This window comes from Podarcis liolepis (genome assembly GCF_965112155.1).
Source record: "Podarcis liolepis genome assembly, chromosome: 8".
In the NCBI taxonomy this organism is placed as follows: domain Eukaryota; kingdom Metazoa; phylum Chordata; class Lepidosauria; order Squamata; family Lacertidae; genus Podarcis; species Podarcis liolepis.
Genome location: NC_139560.1, coordinates 10,741,725 through 10,769,721, shown reverse-complemented (window position 1 = coordinate 10,769,721; position 27,997 = coordinate 10,741,725). Strand labels below are relative to the sequence as shown.

The window sequence follows — 27,997 nt, the reverse complement described above, 5'->3', positions numbered from 1 at the left end:
CTGTATTAGGAAACATTGCTTTGCAAAAAAATACAGCGCTGCCTCTGTGCAGTAAAATAAGGTGCAGGTCAAAGCTTGGGTGTGTCTGATGTTCTTTGGCTCACACCCGTTGTCTTTAGATGAGTCATGCTCCAACGTAGCTCCCTGTTTCTTTTCGGGATTCCTAAAATAGTTTCCCTACAAAGCAGACAGTCGAAGGGCAAAATCCTTGGACAGCAGAAAAGTAAGTGGTCTCCTGGGAGTCCTTCACATCTGGTGAGAGTGCAGGATTGACTCAGCGCCTCTTTCTGATTATATTTGGAAACCGAAATATACTCGGAGTCCGGTAGTGATTTCATGCTCTTTATTGCAGCTTGTAAAACAGTGATTGAATTGCACCCCCAAACCTCAGGCTTTTATATACATTATTTACACAATGAGTCCCGTCTGATTGGCTGATTCTGCTTCCCTCCTGGAGCCTGATTGGTCTTTTCCTGCAGGCCAATCAGCTGTTGCATTCTACGATCCTACCAGCCTAATAGGGTCTTATACAGTGGTACCTCGGGTTACAGATGTTTCAGGTTACAGATGCTTCAGGTTACAGATGCTGCTAACCCAGAAATAGTACCTCGGGTTAAGAACTTTGCTTCAGGCTGAGAACAGAAATCGTGCGGTGGCAGCGGGAGGCCCCATTAGCTAAAGTGTTACCTCAGGTTAAGAACAGTTTCAGGTTAAGAACGGACTTCCAGAACGAATTAAGTTCTTAATCCAAGGTACCACTGTATTGCTATTTTATAAAATTTTAATTTCAAAATGTTTTAAGCTGCTGTGAGTCATGCTCACACCAAGTTGATAGTTCCCAGATCCATTTTTCGGGGGGGGGGGGAATGTGCCCCAAACTACCAGAACTTTGGAAACACAGTCTTAGAAGTCATTCAGCTATCCAGGGAGGCAGGGAAGCGAACCAGCTGCTAGGGGCAGTTGAGAGATATCCTAATCTGAGACTACTTCCGCAAGGGAAACCCTCATATTTGACTCCCCGTTAACGAGTATAAAGGGGCCTGTCAATTCCCAGTGAGATGTGGCTTCATACTTTCACCAAGAAAATTTCCTGATGAAAGGATGCAGCTGAATGTTAGTGATAAGGACCTGAGCGGATGGGGGATGGAGGCAGAAGGAAGTAGATTTCGCTTAGACCACATTTCCACCATACATATAAAACAGTAGTATATACAGTCATGGCTTCTCCAAAGAATTCTGAAAGGTGCTGAGAGTTGCTAGGAGGCCCCTATTCCCCTTCCAGAGCTACAGGGAATTAAGAAGCATTGCTGAGCATACCCATCATGGCTAGGTGTTAGTGGCAAGGAAAAAAATATGGTAGGTACCGTATTTTTCTGTGTATGAGATGCCTCCATGTATAAGATGCCCCCTACTTTTGGGGAGCCCAAATTTAGAAAATGGACATATGCACTATCCGTGTATAAGATGCCCCTAGATCAGGGGTCTGCAACCTTTAAGACAAAAAGAGCCACTTGGACCCGTTTCCAAAGAAAAAAACAACTGGGAGCCGCAAAACCATTGCGACATTTAAAACAAATATATCTCCGGAGCCACGATCTGACAGCAGGCAGGAAGGTGACGTCGGGACGGTGCGTGACTAACACACGCACCGCCCCCATGCGACGTCACAGCCAGTACAGCGCACACCACAGTGAGGAGTGTCGGGGCGCACAATGCGCCTCCTCCCCTCGCTAGTATCCGCCCCGGAGCCACGGCAAAGATGTAAAAGAGCCACATGCGGCTCCGGAGCCGTGGGTTGCAGACCCCTGCCCTAGATTGTTAAGCTTATTTTAAAGTAAAAAACCCCCCATATCTTATACATGGGAAAGTACAGTATATAAAGGAGAATTCCCTGCACGCCAAGATCCAAGTTTGGGGCAAGTACTTTTGGTGACAGAAGCCCGGCAGCGATTTTAAAAACACAAAGTATGGAAATATAGGGTGTTAGGCCTTTGAAACGTGCCCTTCTAAGTTCCTTACAAAGTTCCCCTCTTCCCTTAGCATAGGAAAAAGACCGCACGTTTGGTAGGTTAAACATGGTTTACTTACAAACTCTTCAAAGGTCAGGTTCATGTGCTTTTCCATGCAGCAGTCAGAAAACACAGGCAGTAAAACTTGGCTAAGTTACCGTGGTGAAAGTTCCTCAATTATTGGTACAGGAACTCAAGGGAGGCTGGTTGGAGCCATGTGGTCTGAGCTTGGAGCAACATGTTGAGTTTCTCAGGTAGATTGAAGGGGAACAATATCCTTAATTTCCTTCCTCCCAAGGTGGGGGGGGGGAGTAACCTAGCTAATCCATTCAGGACAGCTTACTCTATGGTGTTAACCCCATCATGCATTAATTAGACTTGAGCATGTTGGTTATATGAGGCTGGTTATCTCACAGATCTGAGAGACTTTTGGATAATGGCCAGCACTCCTTGTCCCCAATCATCAGTGGCTTCATCCACCCTACTGCTTCAAATAAGTATTCTTTGCTTTCCAGGATTTAAGATGCATCAGGGAAGAACTTAATCCACAACCACCTTGACTTGGACATCTGTTTTCTCTTTTCAGGGAGGTTCTGCTTTTTCTCCTGCTTCAACCATCAGTCAGGAGAAAGCACGGGCACAAGCTTCCATTTTGGCTCATGAACTGGGATGCCCTTCAGCCAGCAGCGAAGAAACTGTATCCTGCCTCCGCCAGTTGCCAGCCAAAGTCCTCAATGATGCACAAACCAAGGTGTGCCTATTTTCTTGTTTTGCTGGCAGAGCTGAAAATGTGTGGGTTGCGGAGGTCAGATCTGCCCCATAACAGTAGCCGAGATTGGTATTCCATTTTGTGTGGGTAAATATTACCCTTCAGTCTGGGGAATCAATATTTGCCAGGAAGGAAGAAATGGTAACAATATAAATCACATTTAAAGGAGAAACTACCAAATTTGCGCTTCTCAAAACACTTTGTGAGCTGAAACACGGCTGTTCGCCAAATTTTGCCATGTGGTTCTCCAACAAAACAATGTGCACAGAAATGCGTAATAGTGGAAAATGTGCTTGAAGTGCACATATTAATGAAAATACAGAATGTTAGGGAGAATTGTTTGTGCCGCAAAAGTGTATATTGATTAACACTGCTTACAAAGATGTGTTGATTAGGACAAATTCACACCAAAACACTGACAAATTTTCATGGGAATATTTTTTTAAAAATCACAGTTTGCTGTGTAAATGTGGAGAACTGAATTAAAGATTTGCGGGTGGGCTGATTAATGTGCTCAAGCAAAGCTAACATATCAATCCATTCCTCTATCATTATCATGGCTGGAATATTGATGGGTTAAGACAGGCATAGGCAAACTCCAGCCCTCCAGATGTTTTGGAACTACAATTCCCATCATCCCTAGCTAACAGAATCAGTGATCGGGGATGATGGGAACTGTAGTCTCAAAACAGCTGGAGGGCCGGAGTTTGCCTGTTGTTGTTGTTTAGTCGTTTAGTCGTGTCCGACTCTTCGTGACCCCATGGACCAGAGCACGCCAAGCACTCCTGTCTTCCACTGCCTCCCGCAGTTTGGTAAAACTCATGCTGGTAACTTCAAGAACACTATCCAGCCATCTCGTCCTCTGTCGTCCCCTTCTCCTTGTGCCCTCCATCTTTCCCAACATCAGGGTCTTTTCCAGGGAGTCTTCTTTTCTCATGAGGTGGCCAAAGTCTTGGAGCCTCAGCTTCAGGATCTGTCCTTCCAGTGAGCACTCAGGGCTGATTTCATTCAGAATGGATAGGTTTGGTCTTCTTGCAGTCCATGGGACTCTCAAGAGCCTCCTCCAGCACCATAATTCAAAAGCATCAATTCTTCGGCGATCAGCCTTCTTTATGGTCCAGCTTTCACTTCCATACATCACTACTGGGAAAACCATAGGAGTTTGCCTATGCCTGCGTTAAGAAGTAGCTCTGATGAATCAACCTGCAGTTTATTTAAAAATAAATTGGGCAGGATTCATCTAAGAAGACCTGCCAACAGAATGCTATTCCTGGAATTCACAAGTGGGGAGACAATTATTGCGCTCAGTTGTGGCTTGTGGGCGTCCCATGGGCGTTGGGTTGGCCACTGTGAGAGCAGAATGCTGGACTAGATGGACCACTGGCCTGATCCAGCAACTGTGTTCTTATGTTGTTCCTCCCCCCTCTGCCCAACACTGACTGCCTCTCTGCTCATATCGTAGCTCCTGGCTATAAGTGGACCATTCCAGTACTGGAGCCCAGTCGTTGACGGTGTCTACCTCCAGGAGCCTCTCGCAGCAGCTCTGCAACGTTCTCGACCTTTGGAGGTGGACCTGCTGATCGGAAGTGCTCAACAAGATGGGCTGATCAGCAGAGCAAAGGCAATTAAGGTAGGTAGGCTGCTGTGCTGGAAGCAGGCCCGTCTTACCCATAGAGGCTAATGGCGCAGGGTGCCAGGGCGCCAAGTTCTGGAGGGCGCCAGGAGGGAGTCCAGAGAACACCGAACGAGCGCTCTGAGAGAGCGAGGGTGCGTGTGCCGCTCCTGCCGAGCGTCGGCTCGGTTTTTTCCCTTTTAGCCTGCAGGCGCCGAATTCTGCGGGGTGCCTGAAGGCTAAAAGGGGGGAAAACGACCCAGTGGTGCCCTCGCCCTCGCTCACTTGGCACAAGCCTGCTCGCTCGGTGTGCTGCCTGCCATTGCCACCGTGGCACGAAGCGGCCAGCTGAGCCGGGAGGAGTCGCATCCAGCCTCTTCCCTTCCGGAGGAGCCACCCTCCAGCCGCTGCCCGCCTCCTCCAGCCCTAAAAAAGGTTGACAACTCTGGGAAAGGGGCAGGGCACCGGAGGGATCTTTGCAACATGGGATATGCTTAAGACGGCCCTGGCTGGAAGTGAAACTATAGTTGCCAGAATGGAGATAGCCTGACTGAGAAGAGAGGAGGAAGCGGATGCCCATCCTCTGTTGCTAGAGAACCTTGCACTGGTGTTAAACCAGTCTGCGTCGTCCCTGTGGTTTCTTCCCATAGGAGTGATGCTATCACCCTTGATGGCTTTGAGGAAATTGAAACAGCAGCTGCCGGCTGCTGGAAGGATCTACAGGTGGGGGGAAATCCATCCATGCCACCTTAATGTCCTTGGAGGAAAGCTGGGTGTTGTGTACTGAGTTGAATAGGATCCAAATTGCAGCAGTCTGATTGGTCCTAGAACAATAGGATTCAGAATGCAGCAGTCTGATTGGTCCTAGAACAATAGGATTCAGAATACAGCAGTCTGATTGGTCCTAGAACAATAGGATTCAGAATGCAGCAGTCTGATTGGTCCTAGAACAATAGGATTCAGAATGCAGCAGTCTGATTGGTCCTAGAACAATAGGATTCAGAATGCAGCAGTCTGTTGGTCCTAGAACAATAGGATCCAGAATGCAGCAGTCTGATTGGTCCTAGAACAATAGGATTCAGAATGCAGCAGTCTGATTGGTCCTAGAACAATAGGATCCAGAATGCAGCAGTCCGATTGGTCCGCAGGAGCCACCCAATCCAACTCCAGGTGGAAGTGAATCCGCAACTTGATTGGCCTACAGGAGAATGCCAGAATTAGCCAATCACGTGGGGCCCTTTGTGTAAATAATGTATATAAAGCAGACATTCTGGGGGAACTTCCATTCCTCCTCACCACTATGAGCTGAATAAAGAGCATGAAATCCACTCTCAACTCTGAGTATATTTCACTGGGATAGAAATGTAATATTGCCCTCCCCATGCCTAAAATGTCCCACTTTCATGGCCTGTGTTTTGCTCAACAACCATGGCTTATATTTGCTTAGATATGGTTTTGTGTATATTTGTTCTTAGCTGGTTTGTGGGTTAAGCTGTGTTCCGTTTACAGTTTTATTTCTACACCAGAGAGGTCTTTGATTAAGTGGTCTACAGACCTTCAGAATAAATTGCCTCTTGCCACTCCACATCCCCCCCCCCCAATTAAAAGGGACCGTTCTTGATATCAGGCGACTCTTGTACACATTTGCCTGCAGATTTGTCGTTCGGGGGCCTCAATCCCTCCAGGCTTCCTGGCAAGGAGATTCCACACGACGCCACTTTGACTAGGGACTGTAATCCCAGATTTGCTCTCGGAGATGTGGGCAGTGTAACAGAGAGTCCCTGGGGCTGCCGAAAGAGAAGCCCATGTTTTTCAAATTAAGATAACGAGAGGCGAAACGTCTGTGAGCGTGCCGAAGTATTCAGGAGGCAGACAGTCCTGAAAGTGTTTCTTCCCCACAAAGAGCAGCGTCCGCTCCTTTTGTGCTCGGTCTTTTCATCTCAGCATCCTGGCCGATGGCTCCTTGCTTTCTCTTTTCCCCCTGTGAAGCACTCTGCGCCGACCTGTTGCCAATTATCGCCAGTTTTACTGCACGCGACTGTTTGCCTTTTCATCACCAGATGAAAAGAATGCCTCTTGGTTGCTCCGAAATGTCAAAAACAAGTTAGGCAACCACTGGTTCTTTTTTCCTTTCAATATCTTTATTGATTCTTCCCTGGGAGAAGAGAGCAACTGGAAGAGAGTAGAGCCTACTCTTTTTCCTCCAGTTCCTCTCATCCCCCAGGGAACAGTGAATGCAGAAGGTAACACAGAATAACTTATACACACTGACAAGTTCATTGCAGCACAACAGTGCTAGCTTTGAACTTCTAGGCTTTAGGTAAGACAGTACCAGCTTGTTTTCATATCCATACCTTTGCTGCCAGAAATGAGGCCCTTTAAGCCATGCTATGAGCTAGATATTCTTCCGACTTCATAATCAGAATATCTATACCTGCCGCTGCATCAGACACCAGTTCAGCTCTCATTTTGCCTTCCCCCTCATATCTCTGACTGACAACTGACCTGTTGCAACTTTCTTTCTAACGCATCATGCATGTTGTTGTTGTTTAGTCGTGTCCAACTCTTCGTGACCCCATGGACCAGAGCACGCCAGGCACTCCTGTCTTCCACTGCCTTCCGCAGTTTGGTCAAACTCATGCTGGTAGCTTTGAGAACACTGTCCAACCATCTCGTCCTCTGTCGTCCCCTTCTCCTTGTGCCCTCCATCTTTCCCAACATCAGGGTCTTTTCCAGGGAGTCTTCTCTTCTCATGAGGTGGCTAAAGTATTGAAGCTTCAGGATCCGTCCTTCCAGTGAGCACTCAGGGCTGATTTCCTTAAGAATGGATAGGTTTTATCTTCTTGCAGTCCATGGGACTCTCAAGAGTCTCCTCCTGCACCAGAATTCAAAAGCATCAGTTCTTTGGCGATCAGCCTTCTTGATGGTCCAGCTCTCACTTCCATACATCACTACTGGGAAAACCATAGCTTTCACTATACGGACCTTTGTTGGCAAGGTGATGTCTCTGCTTTTTAAGATGCTGCCTAGGTTTGTCATTGCTTTTCCTCCCAAGAAGCAGGCGTCTTTTAATTTCATGACTGCTGTCACCATCTGCAGTGAGTATGGAGCCCAAGAAAGTAAAATCTCTCACTTCCTCCATAAAGCATGGGTCTATTGATACCATACCCTCTCACATGTTAAGTCCCAAAATCGTAACGTGCATCTTCCCAGCTGGGCCCCCATGTGAGTCACGTGACCCGCATAAGATCACAGAACCCAAAAGACACATGAGAGCATAGCACCCCAAAATGTGCATTTTGGAGCACCATACCAGGTAGCTTTTTGGGGCGAGATCTCAGCACCCAAAATAGCCACTTTGCTCTCAGAGGAAAAAACATGGAGAACTAGATATCAGGGAAAGGCTTCTACTCCAACCTCCTCCCTGGCCAGCTAGTTTCCTATCATGAGTAGGAGTGGGGGATCAGTTTTAACACAAGCCTACCTTGGGATCCGGGTGGTGCTGTGGTTTAAATCACAGAGCCTAGGGCTTGCTGATCAGAAGGTTGGCGGTTCAAATCCCCATGACGGGGTGATCTCCTGTTGCTCAGTCCTAGCTCCTGCCAACCTAGCAGTTCGAAAGCACAAAGTGCAAGTACATAAATAGGTACCGCTCCAGCGGGAAGGTAAACGGCTTTTCTGTGCACTGCTCTGGTTCACCAGAAGTGGCTTAGTCATGCTGGCCATATGACCCGGAAGCTGTACGCTGGCTCCCTCGGCCAGTAAGGCGAGATGAGCGCCGCAACCCCAGAGTCATCAGCGACTGGACCTAATGGTCAGGGGTCCCTTTACCTTTACCTAACTCACACTTCTCTAAATCAGGTGCAAACCAAAATATCTTTTGAAATCTTCTCCGGATTTTGCAGGCTGTTCTCTAACCACCAGCCCCCTCCCCCCCCCAAAAAAAAATATTAAGGGGAAGCTGTGGATGAAAATGTGCCTTTTAAGGGAATGTGCATTATATTGGGGGGAAATCGCTTGCAAAAGTGTGTGTGTGTTAAGTGAAATGCTCCCTAAAACGTTGGAAAAAATTAGTGAGGATTTTTTCCCCTTCAAAAATAAATAAATCACAAATTCAGGCATGGATGTGGCAGACTGAATATAAGATTGGCAAAATAAGAAACTGATCCGTCCAGCTCTAGTGTGGGAGATTCCCCCCCCCCCATGTGAGATCCTGTCAGCAGCGTAAATCGTTACATTCCAAACATACGTTGACCGTGAGGGATCTGCCATTTGTGAGTTTGAGGCCTAAACATCCGTTTGAGTGTACAAACTGACACACACACACACTTTTGTTTTGTTTTCGAGTCAGGCCAATGATAAGAAAGAAAAATGGTGAGTTATTCGACGCTGCTCTCTGGAACTATTTGGAAAGAGATGATTCCAGGCAGTTTCTTGAGCCAGTCGCAAGTCTCCTGCCAACAAGATGGAGCAGAGGAGATGCTCAGGTTTCCAGCTTTTCAGGAAATGACTCTATAGCCAGTTCGGGGGTGGGAGAAATCTACTCTTTAAAAACAGACGGTAAAGGAAATTATATTTCAGAGACATATTATTCCTTAAAAGATGTGTGTGTGGGAGCCCTCCCAAACCTCTTGGCTCTGTTGAGAACGGGGGCGGGTGCTTGACATCTTTCATCGTTCCTGACTGGATTTCTGAATGACTCATGCAAATTCTGGAGCTTCCAGATGACCTGTTTACTGAAAATTCATCCTGATTTGGTGAAATATACTCGGAGTCAAGTGTGGATTTCATGCTCTTTATTCAGCTCATAGTAGTGAGGAATGAAAGTTCCCCCAAGATATCTGCTTTATATACATTATTTACACAATGGGCCCCATGTGATTGGCTAATTCCGGGATTCTCCTGTAGGCCAATCAGGTTGCGGATTCACTTTCACCTGGAGCTGGATTGGGTGGCTCATGGGGACCAATCATACTGCTGCATTGTTCTAGGACCAATCAGACTGCTGCCTTTTGGATCCTATTCAACTCAGTACATAACATTTGGTTTGCATGGGGATTAGGTCACACTGGTTAACAAATAAGCATTTGTTCCATTTTGTTTGCGGAGAAGTTAGACAATGCTGTGTTGAAGCAGGTGTTATCTCACACTTTCCCCCATCACTTTCCTTATTGCAAAAAAAAAAAAAAAAAAATGCTGATTCTCTGACAAGCAGGTTTGTTGTGCTCTAAGAGTTTCCAGCTTGAATTTCCCAACATGAGTTTGCTAGTATGTGGTTGAACCCCAGCCGAATATGATAGCCCCTTAGGTGGCTCCTAGAGAATTTAATCTGCTGTATTAGGATCACTGAAAGCTCCAGCTACCTGATGGTACTCCGAGCAACTATGGCAGGCCTGAGAGGCAGTGTGGTGTGGTGGTTAGAGTGTCAGGTTGTAGGACCCAGGAGGCCAGGCTTCGAGTCTCCACCTGCCCATGAAGTTCCCTGGGTGACCTTGGGCCAGCCACTGTCTTTCAGCTTAACAGGGTTGTTGTGATGATAACATGGGGAGCAGGAAAAGTGCCATGTAGGCTCTCCATGTATTTCTCCTTGGAGAAAAAGGTGCAATATGAATGTAATTGAAATATACTCAGAGTCGCAAAGTGATTTCATGCTCTTTATTCAGCTCATAGTGGTGAGGAGGAATGAATGAAAGTCCCCTCACAGTATCTGCTTTATATACATTATTTACACAATGGGCTGCACATGATTGGCTAATTCCGGAATTCTACTGTAAGCCAATCAGGTTGTGGATTCACTTCTATCTGGAGCAGGATTGGGTGGTTCCTGCCAACCAATCATACTGCTGCATTGTTCTAGGACCAATCAGACTGCTGCATTTTGGATCCTATTGTTCTAGAACCAGTCAGACTGCTGCAGTTTGGATCCTATTCAACTCAGTACATAACACCAATAATAATAATAATAATAATAATAATAATAATAATAATAATATACAGAGTTATATATGTATTCCACAAAAGTGCAGCACAAGGACAGAAACAGATACAGTGGTACCTCTGGTTACAGATGCTTCAGGTTACAGATGCTTCAGCTTACAGACTCTGCTAACCCAGAAATAGTACCTTGGGTTAAGAACTTTGCTTCAGGATGAGAACAGAAATTGCGTGACGGTGGCGCGGCAGCAGTGGGAGGCCCCATTAGCTAAAATGGTACCTCAGGTTAAGAACAGTTTCAGGTTAAGAACGGACCTCCAGAACGAATTAAGTTCTTAACCCGAGGTACCACTGTATTCTGAGATTCCAAACTTTCATCTTCCGTGAAGGCTTCTGTGAATGCCAAGTCCCAGAAACAGAGGAAGGCAGGTTTCCAGGTCAACTGGGCTGTGTGTGTGTTCCTTGCACGCCGTGCAAACCTCTTTGACCCTACCCCATGGAAGAGAGAGGTCATTTAATTATTGGTCCTATTAAAGGTTTTGTTACCAAACAACTTGGGACCAGATGCCTTGGAAGACCGCCTCCGGCCTTCCTGTACAGAGCTGCCCATTCACTATGATCTTTGGACAAGGCCCTGTTAGTGGCAGTGCCATCTGCAGAGATGGATCTTACGGCATTTTGGAAGAGGGCCTTCTCGGTGGTGGTGCCCGGCTGTGGAACGATCTTTCCTCTGAGTTATGGCAGGAGCTTACAGCAGCATGCTTTCCACTGGCTGTTAAAAACGACCTTTTTATTTGCCTGTGTCAGCAGTGTGACCTGTCCACATAAGTAGGAAATTGTGGTTTCTTGTTAAGCCTGAACTGAGCCCATATCTCAGTTTAGGTGACAATTTATAGACATTGCGGGGAGTTCAATGCCACGGTCTTCCGATCGTTCTGGCTCCACAAGCGTTTCTGCTTGCTGGATGGAACGAACCCTCCTCTCCTCCTCCTGGGTGCTGTTTGGGAAGTTCTCCTGACCCTTCAGAGCATATTTGGGGGGGGGGGTACAGGGCCCCCCTGGGGGGCAAGAGAAGGGTGAAAAGCCCCATTGCTCTTGCCCTGGCTTCCCCTAGCATGCCAGGTTAGTTGAATCTGAGCCATTGGGTTGTGTTCCACAATGCCCCACTCAGAGTAGACCCATTGATATTAACGAACCCGAGTTAGCCATGTCAATTAACTTCAACGGATCTGTTCTGAGCAAGGCTAGCATTGAATAGGTAAAGGGACCCCTGACCATTAGGTCCAGTCGTGGCCGACTCTGGGGTTGCGGCGCTCATCTCGCTTTATTGGCCAAGGGAGCCGGTGTACAGCTTCCAGGTCATGTGGCCAGCATGACTAAGCCGCTTCTGGCGAACCAGAGCAGCGCATGGAAACGCCGTTTACCTTCCCACCGGAGCAGTACCTATTAATCTACTTGCACTTTGACGTGCTTTCGAACTGCTAGGTTGGCAGGAGCAGGAACCGAGCAACGGAAGCTCACTCCGTCACGGGGATTCGAACCGCTGACCTTCTGATCGGCAAGTCCTAGGCTCTGTGATTTAACCCACAGCGCCACCCGTGTCCCAGCACTGAATACCACCTGCTTATTTTAAGAGGGCGGTTTTCTCTCGACTGAAATAGCAAAACCAAGCAGCTTATTCTCTGAAAAGTCACGCAGACACTGAATATCGGCAGAGAGATTCATACATGTGCAAACTAAGGTGTTTCTGTCCACCTTCCTTGCATGATTAAACTTCAGGGAAGGAAGGAAGGAAGGAAGGAAGGAAGGAAGGAAGGAAGGAAGGAAGGAAGGAAGGAAGGAGACGGCCTGTTGGGTTTTTTTTTGAATGTATAAACTGTGCTTCTGAGTTCTTCTGAATCCCATTTTCCTTCTCGCCTAGCGATTTGAAGTAAGCCAAGGTCGCATCAACAGCAAGGTAGCCTTTTATCAGGCTCTCCAAAACTCCCTGGGTGGAGAAGACGCCAATCCTGCCGTTCTGGACGCAGCCACCTGGTTTTATTCCCTGACGCACTCCTCCACCGAGTACGCCTCGTTCTCCAGGGCTTTGGAGAACGCCACACGGTGAGAAACTCTTTTGCGGTGCTCAGGTGCCATTTTCTGTTTTTAAAGGCAGTGGAGAAGGAAAAGCCTCACCAACAAAATGTTTTCTCATAACAAGCGATGACTCTTTAAAGTGGAGACCTACAAAAACATGGCAGTGTGGAGCATTCCTGTTCAGAGTACTAGCCAGCCAGCCAGACCCTTTTCCAATACACTCCATTCCATCCCTCTCTCTGGTTTGTGTCCAACTTCTCAGTAGCCAGCCAGAGTTCTACCACCACTGAGCATGCTCAATCTTCAAAGCCCTTTAGGTTCCAAGCTCCCCCTCCCCCCCCATCTAAAGTTGTTTTGTTTTTTCAGCTAAGGTTCCCCTTGGACCTACTGGAAGCTCCTTTGTGTGGCGGGGAGGCAGCTTTGACTACATAATGAACCACACTTGAAGAATAAGTTTGCTATTAGGATTTCACTAGCTTAATACCCATTTGCAGCACATGCAAATGTACTGTATATCAAAAGGGAATTTCAGTGTGGTTTTTCCCTCATGGTAGAGCAGCCTTTCTCAACCTGTGGGTCCCCAGATGTTGTTGAACTACAACTCCCATCACCCCTAGCTAGCAAGGGATGATGGGAGTTGTAGTCCAACAACATCTGGGGACCCACAGGTTGAGAACCACTGCTGTAGAGCAACCCAACCCTTAGAAGTTTAAGTAGTCAAGGGACCTTGATTTGTTTGAATGGAGTTTAAAAGGCTGATAAACCGCTCTGATGGATGAGGACAAAGAGGAGGTTCTGACTGCACAGGCACAAGCTCGTCAGTGCTGTGCACAATGGGGTACCACAGCAAACCAGCAGCACCAGCTACTGTGGTCTTGGCCTTGAAGGGGGTTAAACAGGCGTGGCAAGTCTGCAAGGCATGTGCATCCAGAGCGTAGCAACCCTGCTTTTCTGTGTACATTTTGCAGCTTTTTAGTCAGCCACCACAGCAAAACTGCCTCGTTCTGTTCACTTCTGCTCCTTTCCATGTGATACTGGTGGTCTGATGTCCCAGTCTAGTCCTTTCGGTTTCCCTGCAGTTACAAGCCACTAGTTCAGGAGAAAACAAGCGCTCACAGAAAACCCATTTTCAGCTAGGGATGGGGAACCTGCGGCCCTCCAGATATTGTTAGACTACAACTCCCATCACCCATGACCATTGGCCATGCCATTGGCCTAGGACCCACGTACCTACGGGATCGCCTCTCCTGGTATGCCCTGTGGAGGACCTTAAGGTCCACAAATGACAACATTTTGGAGGTCCCAAGCCACAAGGTGGTTAGGTTGGTCTCAACTAGGGCCAGGGCCTTTTCAGTACTGGCCCCGACTTGGTGGAACGCTCTGTCACAAGAGACGAGGGCCCTGCGGGACTTGACATCTTTCCGCAGGGTCTGCAAGACAGAGCTGTTCCACCTGGCTTTTGGTTTGGACTCAGTCTGACCCTTATGTTTCCCTCCCCTTATGGTTTTGACTTTTAAAATGAGGCTGCATTTTAAATTGCATTTTAACCTGTATTCTAAATTATTTTTTTCTTTTTCTTTTTTCTCATTATGTTTTTACTGAAATTTTATTGGTGTTAGCTGCCCTGAGCCCGGCTCTGGCCGGGGAGGGCGGGGTATAAATATAATAATAATAATAATAATAATAATAATAATAATAATAATAATAATAATAATAATGCTGGCTGGGCCTGATGGGAGTTGGAATCCAACAACATCTGGATGACCGCCGGTTCCCCACCATTTATAGTTGATAAATCACCAGCTTATCACACCACTCCCAGTTGTCATTTACAGAAGAACAGTGTTTTCTATCAACTGCCTGCTTGTTTACTATAGGGCCTGAAGAGACCAGGGGTGAGGAACTTGTGATGTTCCAGATGTCGTATTACTGCATCAGCCCCAATAAAGGAATGACATTGGACTACAAATCCCATTATCCATGACCACTGGCCATGCTGGCTGTGGCTGATGGGAGTTGTAGTCCAAAACATTTCTCTGTCTTTCTTGCTCTCTCTCTCTCTCTCTCTCTCTCTCTCTCTCTCTCTCTGTTTAGGATCGTTGTAAATGAAGTTGGGAGTGCCACCGAGTAAGTGGGAAATTAGGGCTCATGCTCATTTTTAGGTTGGTAGCTTGTGTGTTTCCCCTGTCCCAGCTGTTCCCCATTGTTGACTGCCACAATTGACTGCCACACTGCCACACACAGTGTGATGATGTCGGGATGCCATGTTTGTTTTGCTACTCACTATAGAGGGGTCAGGGACGTGAGTGGCGCTGTGGTCTAAACCACAGAACCTAGGGCTTGCCGATCAGAAGGTCGGCGGTTCAAATCCCCGCGACAGGGTGAGCTCCCGTTGCTTGGTCCCAGTTCCTGCCAACCTAGCCGTTCGAAAGCACGTCAAAGTGCAAGTCGATAAATAGGTACTGCTCTGGTGGGAAGGTAAATGGCATTTCCGTGTGCTGCTCTGGTTCACCAGAAGCGGCTTAGTCATGCTGGTCACATGACCCGGAAGCTGTACGCCGGCTCCCTCGGCCAGTAAAGCGAGATGAGCGCCGCAACCCCAGAGTCGTTCGCGACTGGACCTAAGGGTCAGGGGTCCCTTTACCTTATAGAGGGGTCAAACTAGAGATGGGGTTCCTGACTTGTTCCTATGCGTGTGGATGGAAGACGAAAGAGGTTTTAACAAAGAAAAAAGTCCTTAGATAGATAGTCCGGTTTTGAATTGTGGGTTGCAATCCTTCTAGCAAACATGAGATGAGGTTATAAACAGCAAGAAGGAGGTCTGAGCGGTTAAGCTGTAGCCCCTGCATTACGTGTTTTGTGGTTTCTGAGTGTTTCTTTCATTTTCTTGAGCCGCTCCTGTGTGGTTTCCGCAGGTTTAAATTTGGCCAGTTCCCCATATAGGTCCTTAATAATAAGAAACCAGCTCGCCCGCACTCTCCAGCATGTCAGTTCCTAGCCTTCCTTTGCAGCGCAACTTTTCCACAAATCAGAAAAGCCGCTGAGATGCAGAGAACCTTTTCCCGCACGTGTTACAAAGTCCCTCACTCTTTTGCAGCTGAACACTTGTCGTTCTGCTTTTCATGCTAGCGGCTCCCTTCTCCAACAAGCAGATCAGCAACACCGTAAACGTCCTAATGTTTTAAACATGGGTTGAGAGTTGTTGGAGGTGTCTGGGTTGCCGCAGAAAACATCTGCACGTGAACAACAATGACATGCTAAGGACGGATGAAATCTGGGAGGAATGTTGCGTGTTGAGGTCCCCAAGCCACCCCAATAACTCACACATCAGATGTAATTTTTGTTTAAGGTTTTTTGGCCACAACTTTATTTAAATACATAAGTGTGAGTGGTTGCTTAGGCATTGGTTCCGACTATCTGTCCCTCCGCCCAGGGACAGAACTGACTTCCAGATTCCAGCGAAAACCAGTCAGGGAAAACAATATTGGGGAGAAATGAAGCTGGGCACCAGATCCTCACCTCTCCCCGCATGCTCCCAGAGGCCTTGCGCGGCCCAAGCCCAATGCCAGGGACTTGAACGAAAGCATGGCAAGCCCCCAGATTCCTTTAACAGAATTCCCTTGCAGCACCAGCATTTGGAGGGGTAGGCACTTACCCCTCCACCAACCAATTTTTTAACCAATGCCTAACCGCAAACCTTACAAGTTGTGACAATTTGCTACGCAGTAGGCAAAAACCAAATGGCTCCAGCCAATCAGCCAAATGGACAAAATTCCTACCAGGCCCCTGCCTCAAAAGCAGGCGACCCCATGACAGGCATAGCAAGGTCAAGCGCAAAATCCCCATTTCAGGGAGGGTGGGCGGGTGATCCAATGCACGCAGCAAAAGAGGACGCTCAAAAGAGCGTGCCCAGTATTTAAAACCTTTTAGCCCAACCCACAAATTGGCAACATCAAAATCTCCCCAGAAACACACACACCCAATCATAGCCTGTGGCCATCCAAACAGATCAGCCCAGCAACAGCGGGGTGGCCTGCTAGACCCCACCGCAACACGTGCTCTCTATTAGTGAGAACACGCTTTGTGGATGTCTGGGACATTACTCCCTTAAAATTATTCCTGTATTTTCTTACATTTGTATCCTACCTTTCTTGCATCCTGGAATAGAAGGCAGTGTTCATGTGGTTCCAAGGTGATCTCCTATCCAGGTGCTGACCAGACCCATACCTGCTTATTAGCAGCAAGGTGATGGCCTCCTGTGCCTTCAGACCAGACCATGGGACTTTAGAGGTAGCAATTATGGCTGAGTCTCACCAGGCAAGGGACAATTGTTTCAACAACTACATGAGCCATTGGCTCCTGGCTTGGCCTAGGCCATGGGTAGGCAAACTAAGGCTGGGGGGCCAGATCTGGCCCAATCGCCTCCTAAATCTGGCCCGCGGGCGGTCCGGGAATCAGCATGTTTTTACATGAGTAGAATGTGTGCTTTTATTTAAAATGCATCTCTGGGTTATTTGTGGGGCATAGGAATTCATTCATATATATTTTCCAAAATATAGTTCAGCCCCCCACAAGTTCTGAGGGACAGTGGACTGACCCCCTGCTGAAAAAGTTTGCTGACCCCTGGCCTAGGCCCAGTAAATCCATCAATGCTTTGAATGGTGATGCAAGAGACTTCTTACTATCAGATGTCACGGTGCAATATAGGAAACAGACTTAAACTGAGTTAGACCATTGGTTCATTTAGTCCAGTATGGTCTGAACTTACCAGGATTTCAGATGGGATTCTTTCTTAGTCCCACCTATGGATGCCAGAGATGAGTTATGGCCTTCCCCCAAATCACAGGAAGCTGTGCTCTTTGCCATGGCGGGCCATTCATCTGCCTAGCTCATCATGGTCTTCACAAACCTTTTGCAATCTGTTGCTCTCCAGATGTTTTAGAATAAAACTGCCATCAGTCCCCGGCAGCATGGCCGGTGGGGGTTGTAGCGCAAAACATCTGGCTCCCAGGAACAAGAGCATCACTTGTTAAAAACCGGAATGGCTTCCTGTCGTTGCTGAACATCATGAGGTGGTTAGTCAACCCTGTGGTTTTGCAGTTACAGATAGGTAGCCGTGTTGGTCTGCCATAGTCAAAATAAAAAAATTCCTTCCAGTAGCACCTTAAAGACCAACTAAGTTAGTTCTTGGTATGAGCTTTCGTGTGCATGCACACTTCTTCAGATACACTGAAACAGAAGTTGCTTAGAAGGATCTGGCAACTTCTGTTTCAGTGTATCTGAAGAAGTGTGCATGCACACGAAAGCTCATACCAAGAACTAACTTAGTTGGTCTTTCTTTTGACTGTGGTTTTGCAGTCTTTGTTAAATGAACATTTTGGAAGCCTCAGATTGTTTCTCAGGAACGTGTAGGAAAGAACACATATCTTGTGTTTGTGCAGCAGAGTTCTCCCTCCCAGCTTTACAAAGGAAGGCAAAGGAAGAACCATACCATGAAACAACCTTCCCCAACCTTTGGTCCCCAAATGTTGCTCGCACCAGCCCCATCCACCTTGGTCAGGGATGATGGGAGTCATAGTCCACCTAGGACCCAAAGGGGAGGAAGGTTGCTATAGAGGAGGGGTGGGGAACCCACAGGGCTAAATAGGTCTCCCCATTTGGCTAAGTCTCTTTCACCTCCCACCATCATGCATGATGTCATGTGTAGGGAGGACAAATATGCAACTCCCTGCCAGAAGTGGGGTTTGCAGAGACAGATGACCTCTGTGGACATTGTTCAGCAAGGGAAGCACCAATAGGTCTTGTTCTGAAGAGCTGAATGAGTGGCAAGGTCGGATGGATGGATGGATATGGATATGGATATGGATGTGGATGTGGATGTGGATGTAGATGTAGATGTAGATGTAGATGTAGATCTAGATGTAGATGTAGATGTAGATGTAGATGTAGATGTAGATGTAGATGTAGATATAGATATAGATATAGATATAGATATAGATATAGATATAGATATAGATATAGATATAGATATAGATATAGATATAGATATAGATATAGATATAGATATAGATATAGATATATTGGTGAAGGGTGGATGGATAGGTGGATGGATAGGTGGATGGATAGATAGATATGTAGATGGATAGATGATAGATATAGATATAGATAGATTGGTGAAGGATGGATAGATGATGGGTGGGTGGGTGGGTGGGTGGGTGGATAGATAGATGATGGATGGATAGATGATCGATGGATGGGTGGGTGGGTGGGTGGGTGGATAGATAGATGATGGATGGATAGATGATGGGTGGATGGGTGGGTGGGTGGGTGGGTGGGTGGATAGATAGATGATGGATGGATAGATGATAGATAGATGATAGGAAGATAGGTGGGTGGATGGATGGATGGATAGATGATAGATAGATATAGATATAGATATAGATATAGATATAGATATAGATATAGATATAGATATAGATATAGATATAGATATAGATATAGATATAGATATAGATATAGATGATATAGATGATATAGATGATATAGATATAGATATAATAGATATAGATATAGATATAATAGATATAGATATAGATATAGATATAGATATAGATATAGATATAGATATAGATATAGATATAGATATAGATATAGATATAGATATAGATATAGATATAGATAGATTTTGAAGGATAGATAGATGAGGGATGGATGGATGGGTAGATGGATGGATGGATAGATATAGATAGATAGATAGATAGATAGATGATAGGAAGATAAGTGGGTAGGTAGATGGATGGATGGATAGGTAGGTGGATAGCTAGCTAGCTATAGGTATAGATAGATTGGTGAAGGATGGATAGATAGATGTTGGATAGATGGATAGATGCCAGGATTTTCCATTTTAAAAAGAGCAGAGAATATGAGTCCTTTGAGTCCTGGCGGTTTCCATGTGAGCAATGAGTAGACCCTAAAACAAAAACAAGCATTCGACTGTAACTGGAAGATTGCAAAGGAAGATCAATAGTGGTGGGTAAAATTAAAGCCCAGGGAGTCTGGCCCTCCATTATGAATCTTCTTGCTGTGCAGTCCCAGGTGAGCTTCCCTGAAAGCAGCTGGATTCTTGGTGCAAGAGAGCATGGCGTATTGCCCTTAGGGGGGGGGGGAGCGGCTCACAATTTAAGACCGGCAGGTGGAACAAAGCACAGACACACCTTTGTGGGAGAATAGTGGAGCTTTGTTTTCATTCGCAAATACTCCAGAAAAGAAACAAAGACCAGTTCCAAAGGTTTATACTAACTTGCGGGTCGTTAACTTCGTTAAGGATGTGTTTTACAGATGTGCACCTGTGGTGTATGAATGGGAATGCAGGTTTCCATCATGTGCTTTTTTTTGGGGGGGAGGGGAGTGTCTCTGGGGAAATTTGAAGAAAAATAATAATAATAAACAACCTTCTCTCATGCTGGGTTCTCTGTCCCAAAGCAGAGAGAAAGATACTTAAAATAGCTTTTTCCTAATTGTTTCCCCCTCCCTCCTTTTTTGGCGGCGCTCATTTTATATAAACAGATTTGTTTCAGCAAAACAAAAGAGCGGTTATTTGATTGTATAAGATTTGTGCAAGTTTGTTTGTGTAATTATTTGTTGTTTTTGAATAATGGGATAAAAGGAAGTTTGCAAGTTTCAGCAGCACTGCTTAGTCCTTGTATTGTTCACTTGGTCTGCTGTTATGAGGTCTCTCTGTACATATCTCCTTCCTTTTCATATTTGAGGCACTTTCGTTGCAACTTGTTATCATTTGGCCATTGTTTCTTGACCATAGCATTGTTTTCTTTTGCCGTTTCTCAGGGACCAGTTCATCATTTGCCCCACAATAGACATGGCTCGTCACTGGGCTGGCAATGGCAGAGGGCAAGTCTTCATGTACCACGTTCCAGACACCTCCTCCCTGAGCAGGTAAGAGCATGGACAGAGTTCTGTTTTCATGGATCTAGGGATGCACAGTTCATTCTTATTTTCTGCCCATGATCATTGCTGCTGTTGACGATGATGAGACATAAATACTCCCATAAATCCATTCCTTTCCATTTCTCATTTAATCTTCATTTTTCTTTAAAAAAAAATCACTTTCAAAACTGTTCTCTCTCTCAAAACATACCTTTCATAGAATCATAGAATCATAGAGTTGGAAGGTTGGAGTGGCCGCCGAGACCATATAACACCGGTCCTGAAAGACCTTCATTGGCTCCCAGTACGTTTCCAAGCACAATTCAAAGTGTTGGTGCTGACCTTTAAAGCCCTAAACGGCCTCAGCCCAGTATACCTGAAGGAGCGTCTCCACCCCATTGTTCTGCCCGGACACTGAGGTCCAGCGCCAAGGGTCTTCTGGCAGTTCCCTCGCTGCAAGAAGTGAGGTTACAGGGAACCAGGCAGAGGGCCTTCTCGGTAGTGGCATCCGCCCTGTAGAACGCCCTCCCATCAGATGTCAAGGAAATAAACAACTACCTGACTTTTAGAAGACATCTGAAGGCAGCCCTGTTTAGGGAAGTTTTTAATGTTTGATGTTTTATTGTGTTTTTAATATTCTTTTGAGGGCTGCCCAGAATGGCCGGGGAAACCCAGCCAGATGGGCGGGGTATAAATAATAAATTTTTATTATTACTATTACTACTACTACTACTACTACTACTACTACTACTACTACTACCCCAAGGGTCATCTAGTCTAACCCCCTGCAATGCCAAGTGTCCTTATTTTTCTGAGATGTCCCTGATTTAGAGAAGCTGTCCCAGTTTCTGATTTGATCCCAGAATGTCCAACTTTTCCTTAGGATGTCCCTATTTTCATTGGAGAAATGTTGGAGGGTATGGAGTTATCTGACCCTCAAGCTGTCTGAAGGCAATCCTGTATAGGGAAGGGTTTTTTAAAAAAATATTTTTTAAAAAAATGTTTAATGTTTTTTTATTATTTTTTATACAGTGGAAGCCGCTCAGAGTGGCTGGGGAAACCCAGTAAGCTATGTGGGGTATAAATAGTAAAATTATCATTATGGAATTGGACATCCCTATTTTCATCGGAGAAATGTTGGAGAGTATGCAATATGCAGGAATCTCAACTAAAGCATCCATGACCCAACCTCTGCAGTAAGCTAGGGCCGTGTTTTTCAACCTTTTTTGGGCAAAGGCACACTTGTTTCATGAAAAAAATCACGAAGCACACCACCATTAGAAAATGTTAAAAAATTTAACTCTGTGCCTATATTGACTATATATAAAGTAATTCTCTTGAATAGGAATCAAATAAACACAAATCAAATAAACACAAACACTTAACATCAGTGGTGAGATTCAAAAATTTTAGTAACCAGTTCCGACATTCAAGCATGGTTTAATATTTTTTTCTCTAATGGCAAACAAAAACGTTGCGGACCGTTCTCTGCTCAGCGGGGATCGATCCGCTGATCCCCGCTGAGCCAGCGGATGACAGCTCCGTCTCCGCACTGTGTGCGGAGAGGGAGATGTCAGAGCCCCGCTGCTCTCTATGGGGAATCGGATGAGAGCGGACCGCCTGTCCGCTCTCATCTGATCCCATCCGATCTGATCCCCACCCAGGACGGATGGGAAATAGGGTGGACACAGTCCGGCACCCGCCTAGTGGGCGAAAATGTGACATTATTTTTTAAAAAAATCTTTCGAATTTTTCAATTTTTCCAATGGCACACCAGGCAACATCTCGCGGCACACTAGTGTGCCGTGGAACAATGGTTGAAAAACACTGAGCTAGGGTCTCCTCTCTGTCGCTCATCCAGGCAAGCAAAATGAAATATCAGAGTCCAGGGGCAAAATGCTCAAAACAATCAAAACCAATAAGCAAAATGACTGGGAAAAGGATGTGACTTAAGAGGTCTGGAGGACCACATTTGCCATCCCCCAGCCCTAAGGTTCCCCACCCCTGCCCTGTCACTTTCACAATGGTCTAGGTAAGAAGGACGAGAGTTTGATGATTTGGGCCACATCTGCCAGTCCTGCAAGCTGGTAATTAACTGATTACAAACAACAGCAACCATCAGTTCTGCGTTCCAGTCCTTTTCTATTCCTTTTCTCTGAGTCTTTTGGTGTTTTGGGCTGTGTTATTTATTTGCATCTGGTTAGCAATGTGCCCCAGGCCGAGGGTGCAAGAAGGAACCAGGTGTGCTCGGCTTCTGTTCCTTTCAATTGTGGTTTGAATGTGGAGTCACTCAGCTAAAATAACTGGATGAAAAGGAGGCCTCTCTACTTTCTCTTTCTATTGCTTCCTGTGTTTAAAACAATTTTTTTTAGCACACACACACACACACACACACACACACACACACCCTGCCCATTCCTCCTCTGCTGCTTTTGCACAGTTATTGGAAGCTGCCTTATACTGAATCAGACACTTGGCTCACCTAGTTTAGAGTTGTCTCGTGTGATTGGCAGTGACTTTGCCAAGACCTCGGAGCAGGCAGAGGTCTTCCCCATCATCTGCTTTTTCCAGGTTCTCCAGGAAGAATGATGGTGGGGCAGCAGACTGTGAACATATTAAAGGTAAAGGTAAAGGGACCCCTGACCGTTAGGTCCAGTTGTGGCCGACTCTGGGGTTGCGGCGCTCATCTCGCTTTACTGGCCAAGGGAGCCAGCGTACAGCTTCCGGGTCATGTGACCAGCATGACTAAGCCACTTCTGGCAAACTAGAGCAGCGCACGGAAACGCTGTCTACCTTCCCGCCGGAGCGGTACCTATTTATCTACTTGCACTTTGACCTGTTTGCGAACTGCTAGGTTGGCAGGAGCAGGGACCGAGCAACAAGAGCTCACCCCGGCATGGGGATTCGAACTGCTGGCCTTCTGATCGGCAAGCCCTAGGCTCTGTGGTTTAACCCACAGCACCACCCGCGTCCCTGTGAACATATTACCCATCACTTAAAAACAGCTGCATTGGTTTCCAGTTGTTTCTTAGGTAGGATTCAAGGTGCTTACTTTATTGTTTAAAGCTTAAATGGCTTGGGGCCCAAATATCTCCAGGAACATCTTCTTCCATATTGACCTCTCCATGCAGTAGATGAGGGCCACCTAGTGTGGCAGCCTAGAAAAGTGCTTCTTCCAGGGCAGGTCCCTGTCTCCCCAATGAGGTCCCCATCTCTTTATAATTTTAGTAGCCTGTTTGAAGACACACCTTTCTTGGGCAGGCATTTGGAGGGAAAGAGACTTGATCGCTCTGGTCTGATCCAGCACAATTCCAAGCACAATTGAAAGTGTTGGTGCTGACCTTTAAAGCCCTAAACGGCCTCGGCCGAGTATACCTGAAGGAGCGTCTCCACCCCCATTGTTCTGCCCGAACGCTGAGGTCCAGCGCCGAGGGCCTTCTGGCAGTATACCTCTTTGTGAGAAGCAAAGCTACAGGGAACCAGGCAGAGGGCCTTCTCGGTAGTGGCACCCGCCCTGTGGAACGCCCTCCCACCAGATGTCAAAGAGATAAACAACTACCTGACATTTAGAAGACATCTGAAGGCAGTCCTGTTCAGGGAAGTTTTTAATGTGTGACATTTTAATGTATTTTTAATCTTTGTTGGAAGCTGCCCAGAGTGGCTAGAGAAACCCAGCCAGATGGGCGGGGTACAATTATTATTATTATTATTATTATTATTATTATTATTATTATTATTATTATTATCTGCTGTTGTGGCTGGGAAGCTCGCTGCGTGATTTAGAACCTGAACTGAGGTTCTAAATCGCATGCTAGGCTCCAAAGAAAAGAGGAAGATCCCTTTTGCAGAGGTTGCAGCTGAACTCCTGCCATAGCCGGCGCTACCAGTGTGAGGACGGGGCTGAAGCTAAAAGCACAGCCCCCGCCTTGCACTCACTTTCTGTGAGAAAAGGGCTAGAGAAAGCAGAAAGAAAAAGCACAGGTTCGGCTCATGGTGGGCGTAACAAGGGAGACATTAGAAGCAGTTTAAATATGTGTTCATTCGGTGTCGATAGAGCCCTGAAATCAAGAGGTGTCTTGGCACTCAGGAAAATGAGGTCAAAACTTAGGTAAGCAGACTTGGCTCGGCTTTAGTTCTCTAACCCTACAGTAGTGAAGTAGAAGCCAGAAGCGATCCCTCTTCTTCGCGCCATCTTTCTGGCCCCTTCCAAAGTCTTCCAAAGATCAGCAATGTTTTCTGCAGCTCCTCCAGACCACATCCACATTCTTAACATAGCTGTGGATTAGCCTACCGTCTTCCAGGCCTGGCCATCTCTTCCTGTTTTTATGCTTTGCAGTTATTGGAAGCTGCCTGACACCACATCAGAACTTTTGGTCCCTCTCACCATCAGGGCTTTTTTTCCAGCCGGGACTCCGGCACCTCTGTTGCATGGACAGGCAAAGTCCCCCCAACCCCAGGCGACCCCTGAGCAGAATAATGACTCAAGACAACGTGCTATGGGATTAAAATTGGCCACAACTTTATTAAGTTTCAGGAAGCGGGTGGCGCTGTGGGTTAAACCACAGAGCCAAAGGCTTGCTGATCAGAAGGTCAGCGGTTCAAATCCCCACGACAAGGTGAGCTCCCATTGCTCGGTCCCTGCTCCTGCCAACCTAGCAGTTCGAAAGCACATCAAAGTGCAAGTAGATAAATAGGTACTGCTCCGGCAGGAAGGTAAACGGCTTTTCTGTGCACTGCTCTGGTTCGCTAGAAGCGGCTTAATCATGCTGGCCACATGACCTGGAAGCTGTATGCTGGCTCCCTCGGCCAGTAAAGCAAGATGAGCACTGCAACCCCAGAGTCGTCCGTGACTGGACCTAATGGTCAGGGGTCCCTTTAACTTTACTTTATTAAGTTTCAGGTGTAGGGAGACCTTGGCCAGTGTGCAGTAGATTCGTAATCTGGGGAACCGGGTTCGCGTCTCTGCTCCTCCACATGCAGCTGCTGGGTGACCTTGGGCCAGTCACACTTCTCTGAAGTCTCTCAGCCTCACTCACCTCACAGAGTATTTGTTGTGGGAGAGGAAGGGAAAGGAGATTGTTAGCTGCTTTGAGACTCCTTCGGGTAGTGATAAAGTGGGATATCAAATTCAAACTCTTCTTGGCTCAGGCATTGGGCATTTATCCTTCCCAGTCCCCAGCCGGGGATCTGCGAGACCCCAGAATGTGTGGGGATTGGGCTGGCTCAAGACAACATATGTTCAAGCAGAGAGCCCACCCCCCGTTTCGCCGTTGTCGCAGGGGAGAGCAATGACAACCTCTCGGCGTACGGCCAATGCCTCCCCTCAAGACCCCTTTAACGGGGAGCCCTGGGATCACCGCTGCAAGGGTCACTGCTTCACGCCACCCCCACCCCCCATTTAAGAAGATAGACAAAAGGATTCTGCCCAAGGCCTGAAACCGCCAAAGGTGTGATGTTTTGCTACGGGTAAGGCAAACCTGCCAATGCAGGAGAATTCATTTCCGGCCCTTCAACAGCGACCATGACGTAGCAGTGCCTGCGTACCTGTGGAGAAGAGGTTAACCTGCAAAAGAAGACTTAACGGAGGGAGGGCAGGGTGGGAGAAGCTCTGGAGCCAACTGAGGCTTCGCAGGTAAGATTCACCTTCTGTTGTGTGGGCAGGGCTGTCCCTCCCCCTACCTGGCCCTGACAGCACCTCCCCTGGCAACGCCTCCCCAGGCGGGATTGGGCGATTGGCTGAGTTGGGCGGATACCTCCAGGTATCCAGCCTGGGGAGGGTGAAGCCAGCCCGAACTACCGGGAGCCGCACTGGGATCCGGGGGGGCTGTGCGCGACCACACGAAAGGTGCCTCCCATTTGATGTGGGGAGCGGTCATTCTAAGAGAACAAGGGAGGTGTCCATGGGGAGTTTCAACACATCTTTTTCTAGAAAAATAGCTCACCAGGACTTGCTATAAGGGTCAGCAAACTTTTTCAGCAGGCGGCCGGTCCACTGTCCCTCAGAATTTGTGGGGGGCCGGACTATATTTTGAAGGGGCAAAAATGAACGAATTCCTATGCCCCACAAATAACCCTGAGATGCATTTTAAATAAAAGCACATATTCTAGTCATGTAAAACACCAGGCAGGCCCCACAAATAACCCAGAGGTGCTTTTTAAATAAAAGGACACATTCTACTCATGTGAAAACACCCTGATTCCCAGACCATCCACGGGCAGGATTTAGAAAGCGATTGGGCCAGATCTGGCCCCTCAACCTTAGTTTCCCTACCCATGTGCTATGGCATCCAAGAAAAGTCTCTGTAAAGATTCCCTCCAAAGTCCGCAGTGCGTGAGAGATGATCTGCTCTTCCTGCTCAGTTCCTGTTATCGTCCATTGTAATTGTGTGAGGGATCAGATCTGTGTAGCGTTGGCAAGGAGGGAGTCACCATCTGCCTCCCTATCGAAAGCAGGATCAAAAGTTGTCTGGTGTCCAAACATATCCGAATAAGCCGCTGATCCAGTGTTTGCCTTGAGCATCTTGTTAGCCCTCGATGTTCTTTGGTCACTGCGCTGCCAAATCCACAGCAACGCAGCTCAGGAAGCAGAGGGGATTTATTGCTTTCTCCTTGTAATTTACTTAATATGTATTATCAGAAAACTTGGCCAAAGGTGGGGGGGGGAGGAAGGGGGGGAAGAGGCAGGACAAATGAAGAAAACAACTGAATTCCATCCACATATATAAATGGTTTTGGTGTCCCCCTTGTATGCTGTTCTGTTTACTGCTCATTGATAACAACACAGATGGCTAGACACCATAATCTCTCTCATTTAAAGATGTGCGGCTGAGATCAAAGGCTCTTCCGAATGTCTTTGCAAAGATCCATGCTGCCTGTGGGTATCTCTTTCTTCTTGGAGAGGAACTGATGAGCACAAAAAGGACCACTGGCATATCCAGCTACCCTCCCAATTAAAACCCGTGAGAATGTTTTCGCCTGGTGTCTAAAAAGAGACAGCAAAGGCACCAAGCCTGCTTCCCTTGGGAAAGAAGACCACTGATGGGGAATCGCAATGGGGAAAGATTTGCCATTGTTCAATATGGAGGCATAGTTGCTGAAATTGTTGAAGGCAAAGTTGATGCACTTAGAGGAAAAACTATTGCTGAACATTGCTGTGTCCAGTTCTGGGCACCACAATTTAAGGAGGAGATCAGTAAGCTGGAACATGTGCAGTGTAGGGCAACCAAGATGGGCCAAGCCTTATGAGGAACGGTTGAAGGAGCTGGGCGTGTTTCGCCTGGAAAAGAGGAAACTGAGGAGAGATATGATAGCCATCTTCAAATTGTTGCGTATTTAGCAGATTAATTGAGCTGCAGAAAGCGTGCCGGGGAGACCACACATCCAGGAAACAATGAAGAAATGCAAAAGTATCTTTTGCTTGGCTTTAATCACAAAAACAAAAACGCCTCTTACATTAAATCTATAAGTATGACCCATCCATTCACCAGGGTACTGAGTGAGGTACATGCTGCTCTTTATATACTATACCCAATTGCTGACACAGCTTAAATTAACACAACTTAACAGCACCTGCTATACTGCTTCACAGCTGTAAAACTAGGTCATGATATTTACTCTGGCCTTTAAAGAGATACACATCCTGTGAAACAATAA

At 46.7% G+C, this 27,997-nt stretch overlaps 1 protein-coding gene across 1 annotated transcript in view; it reads left to right on the top strand.

The window, feature by feature from the left end:
- Positions 1 to 27,997, top strand: part of TG (thyroglobulin) — a 169,895-nt gene that overhangs the window by 132,958 nt on the left and 8,940 nt on the right. Inside the window, exons 42-45 of the mRNA XM_083518405.1 lie at positions 2,596 to 2,760; positions 4,241 to 4,408; positions 12,246 to 12,427; positions 20,246 to 20,353. Coding sequence (XP_083374531.1) covers positions 2,596 to 2,760; positions 4,241 to 4,408; positions 12,246 to 12,427; positions 20,246 to 20,353 — 623 coding nt within the window. The remainder of the gene's footprint in view (positions 1 to 2,595; positions 2,761 to 4,240; positions 4,409 to 12,245; positions 12,428 to 20,245; positions 20,354 to 27,997) is intronic.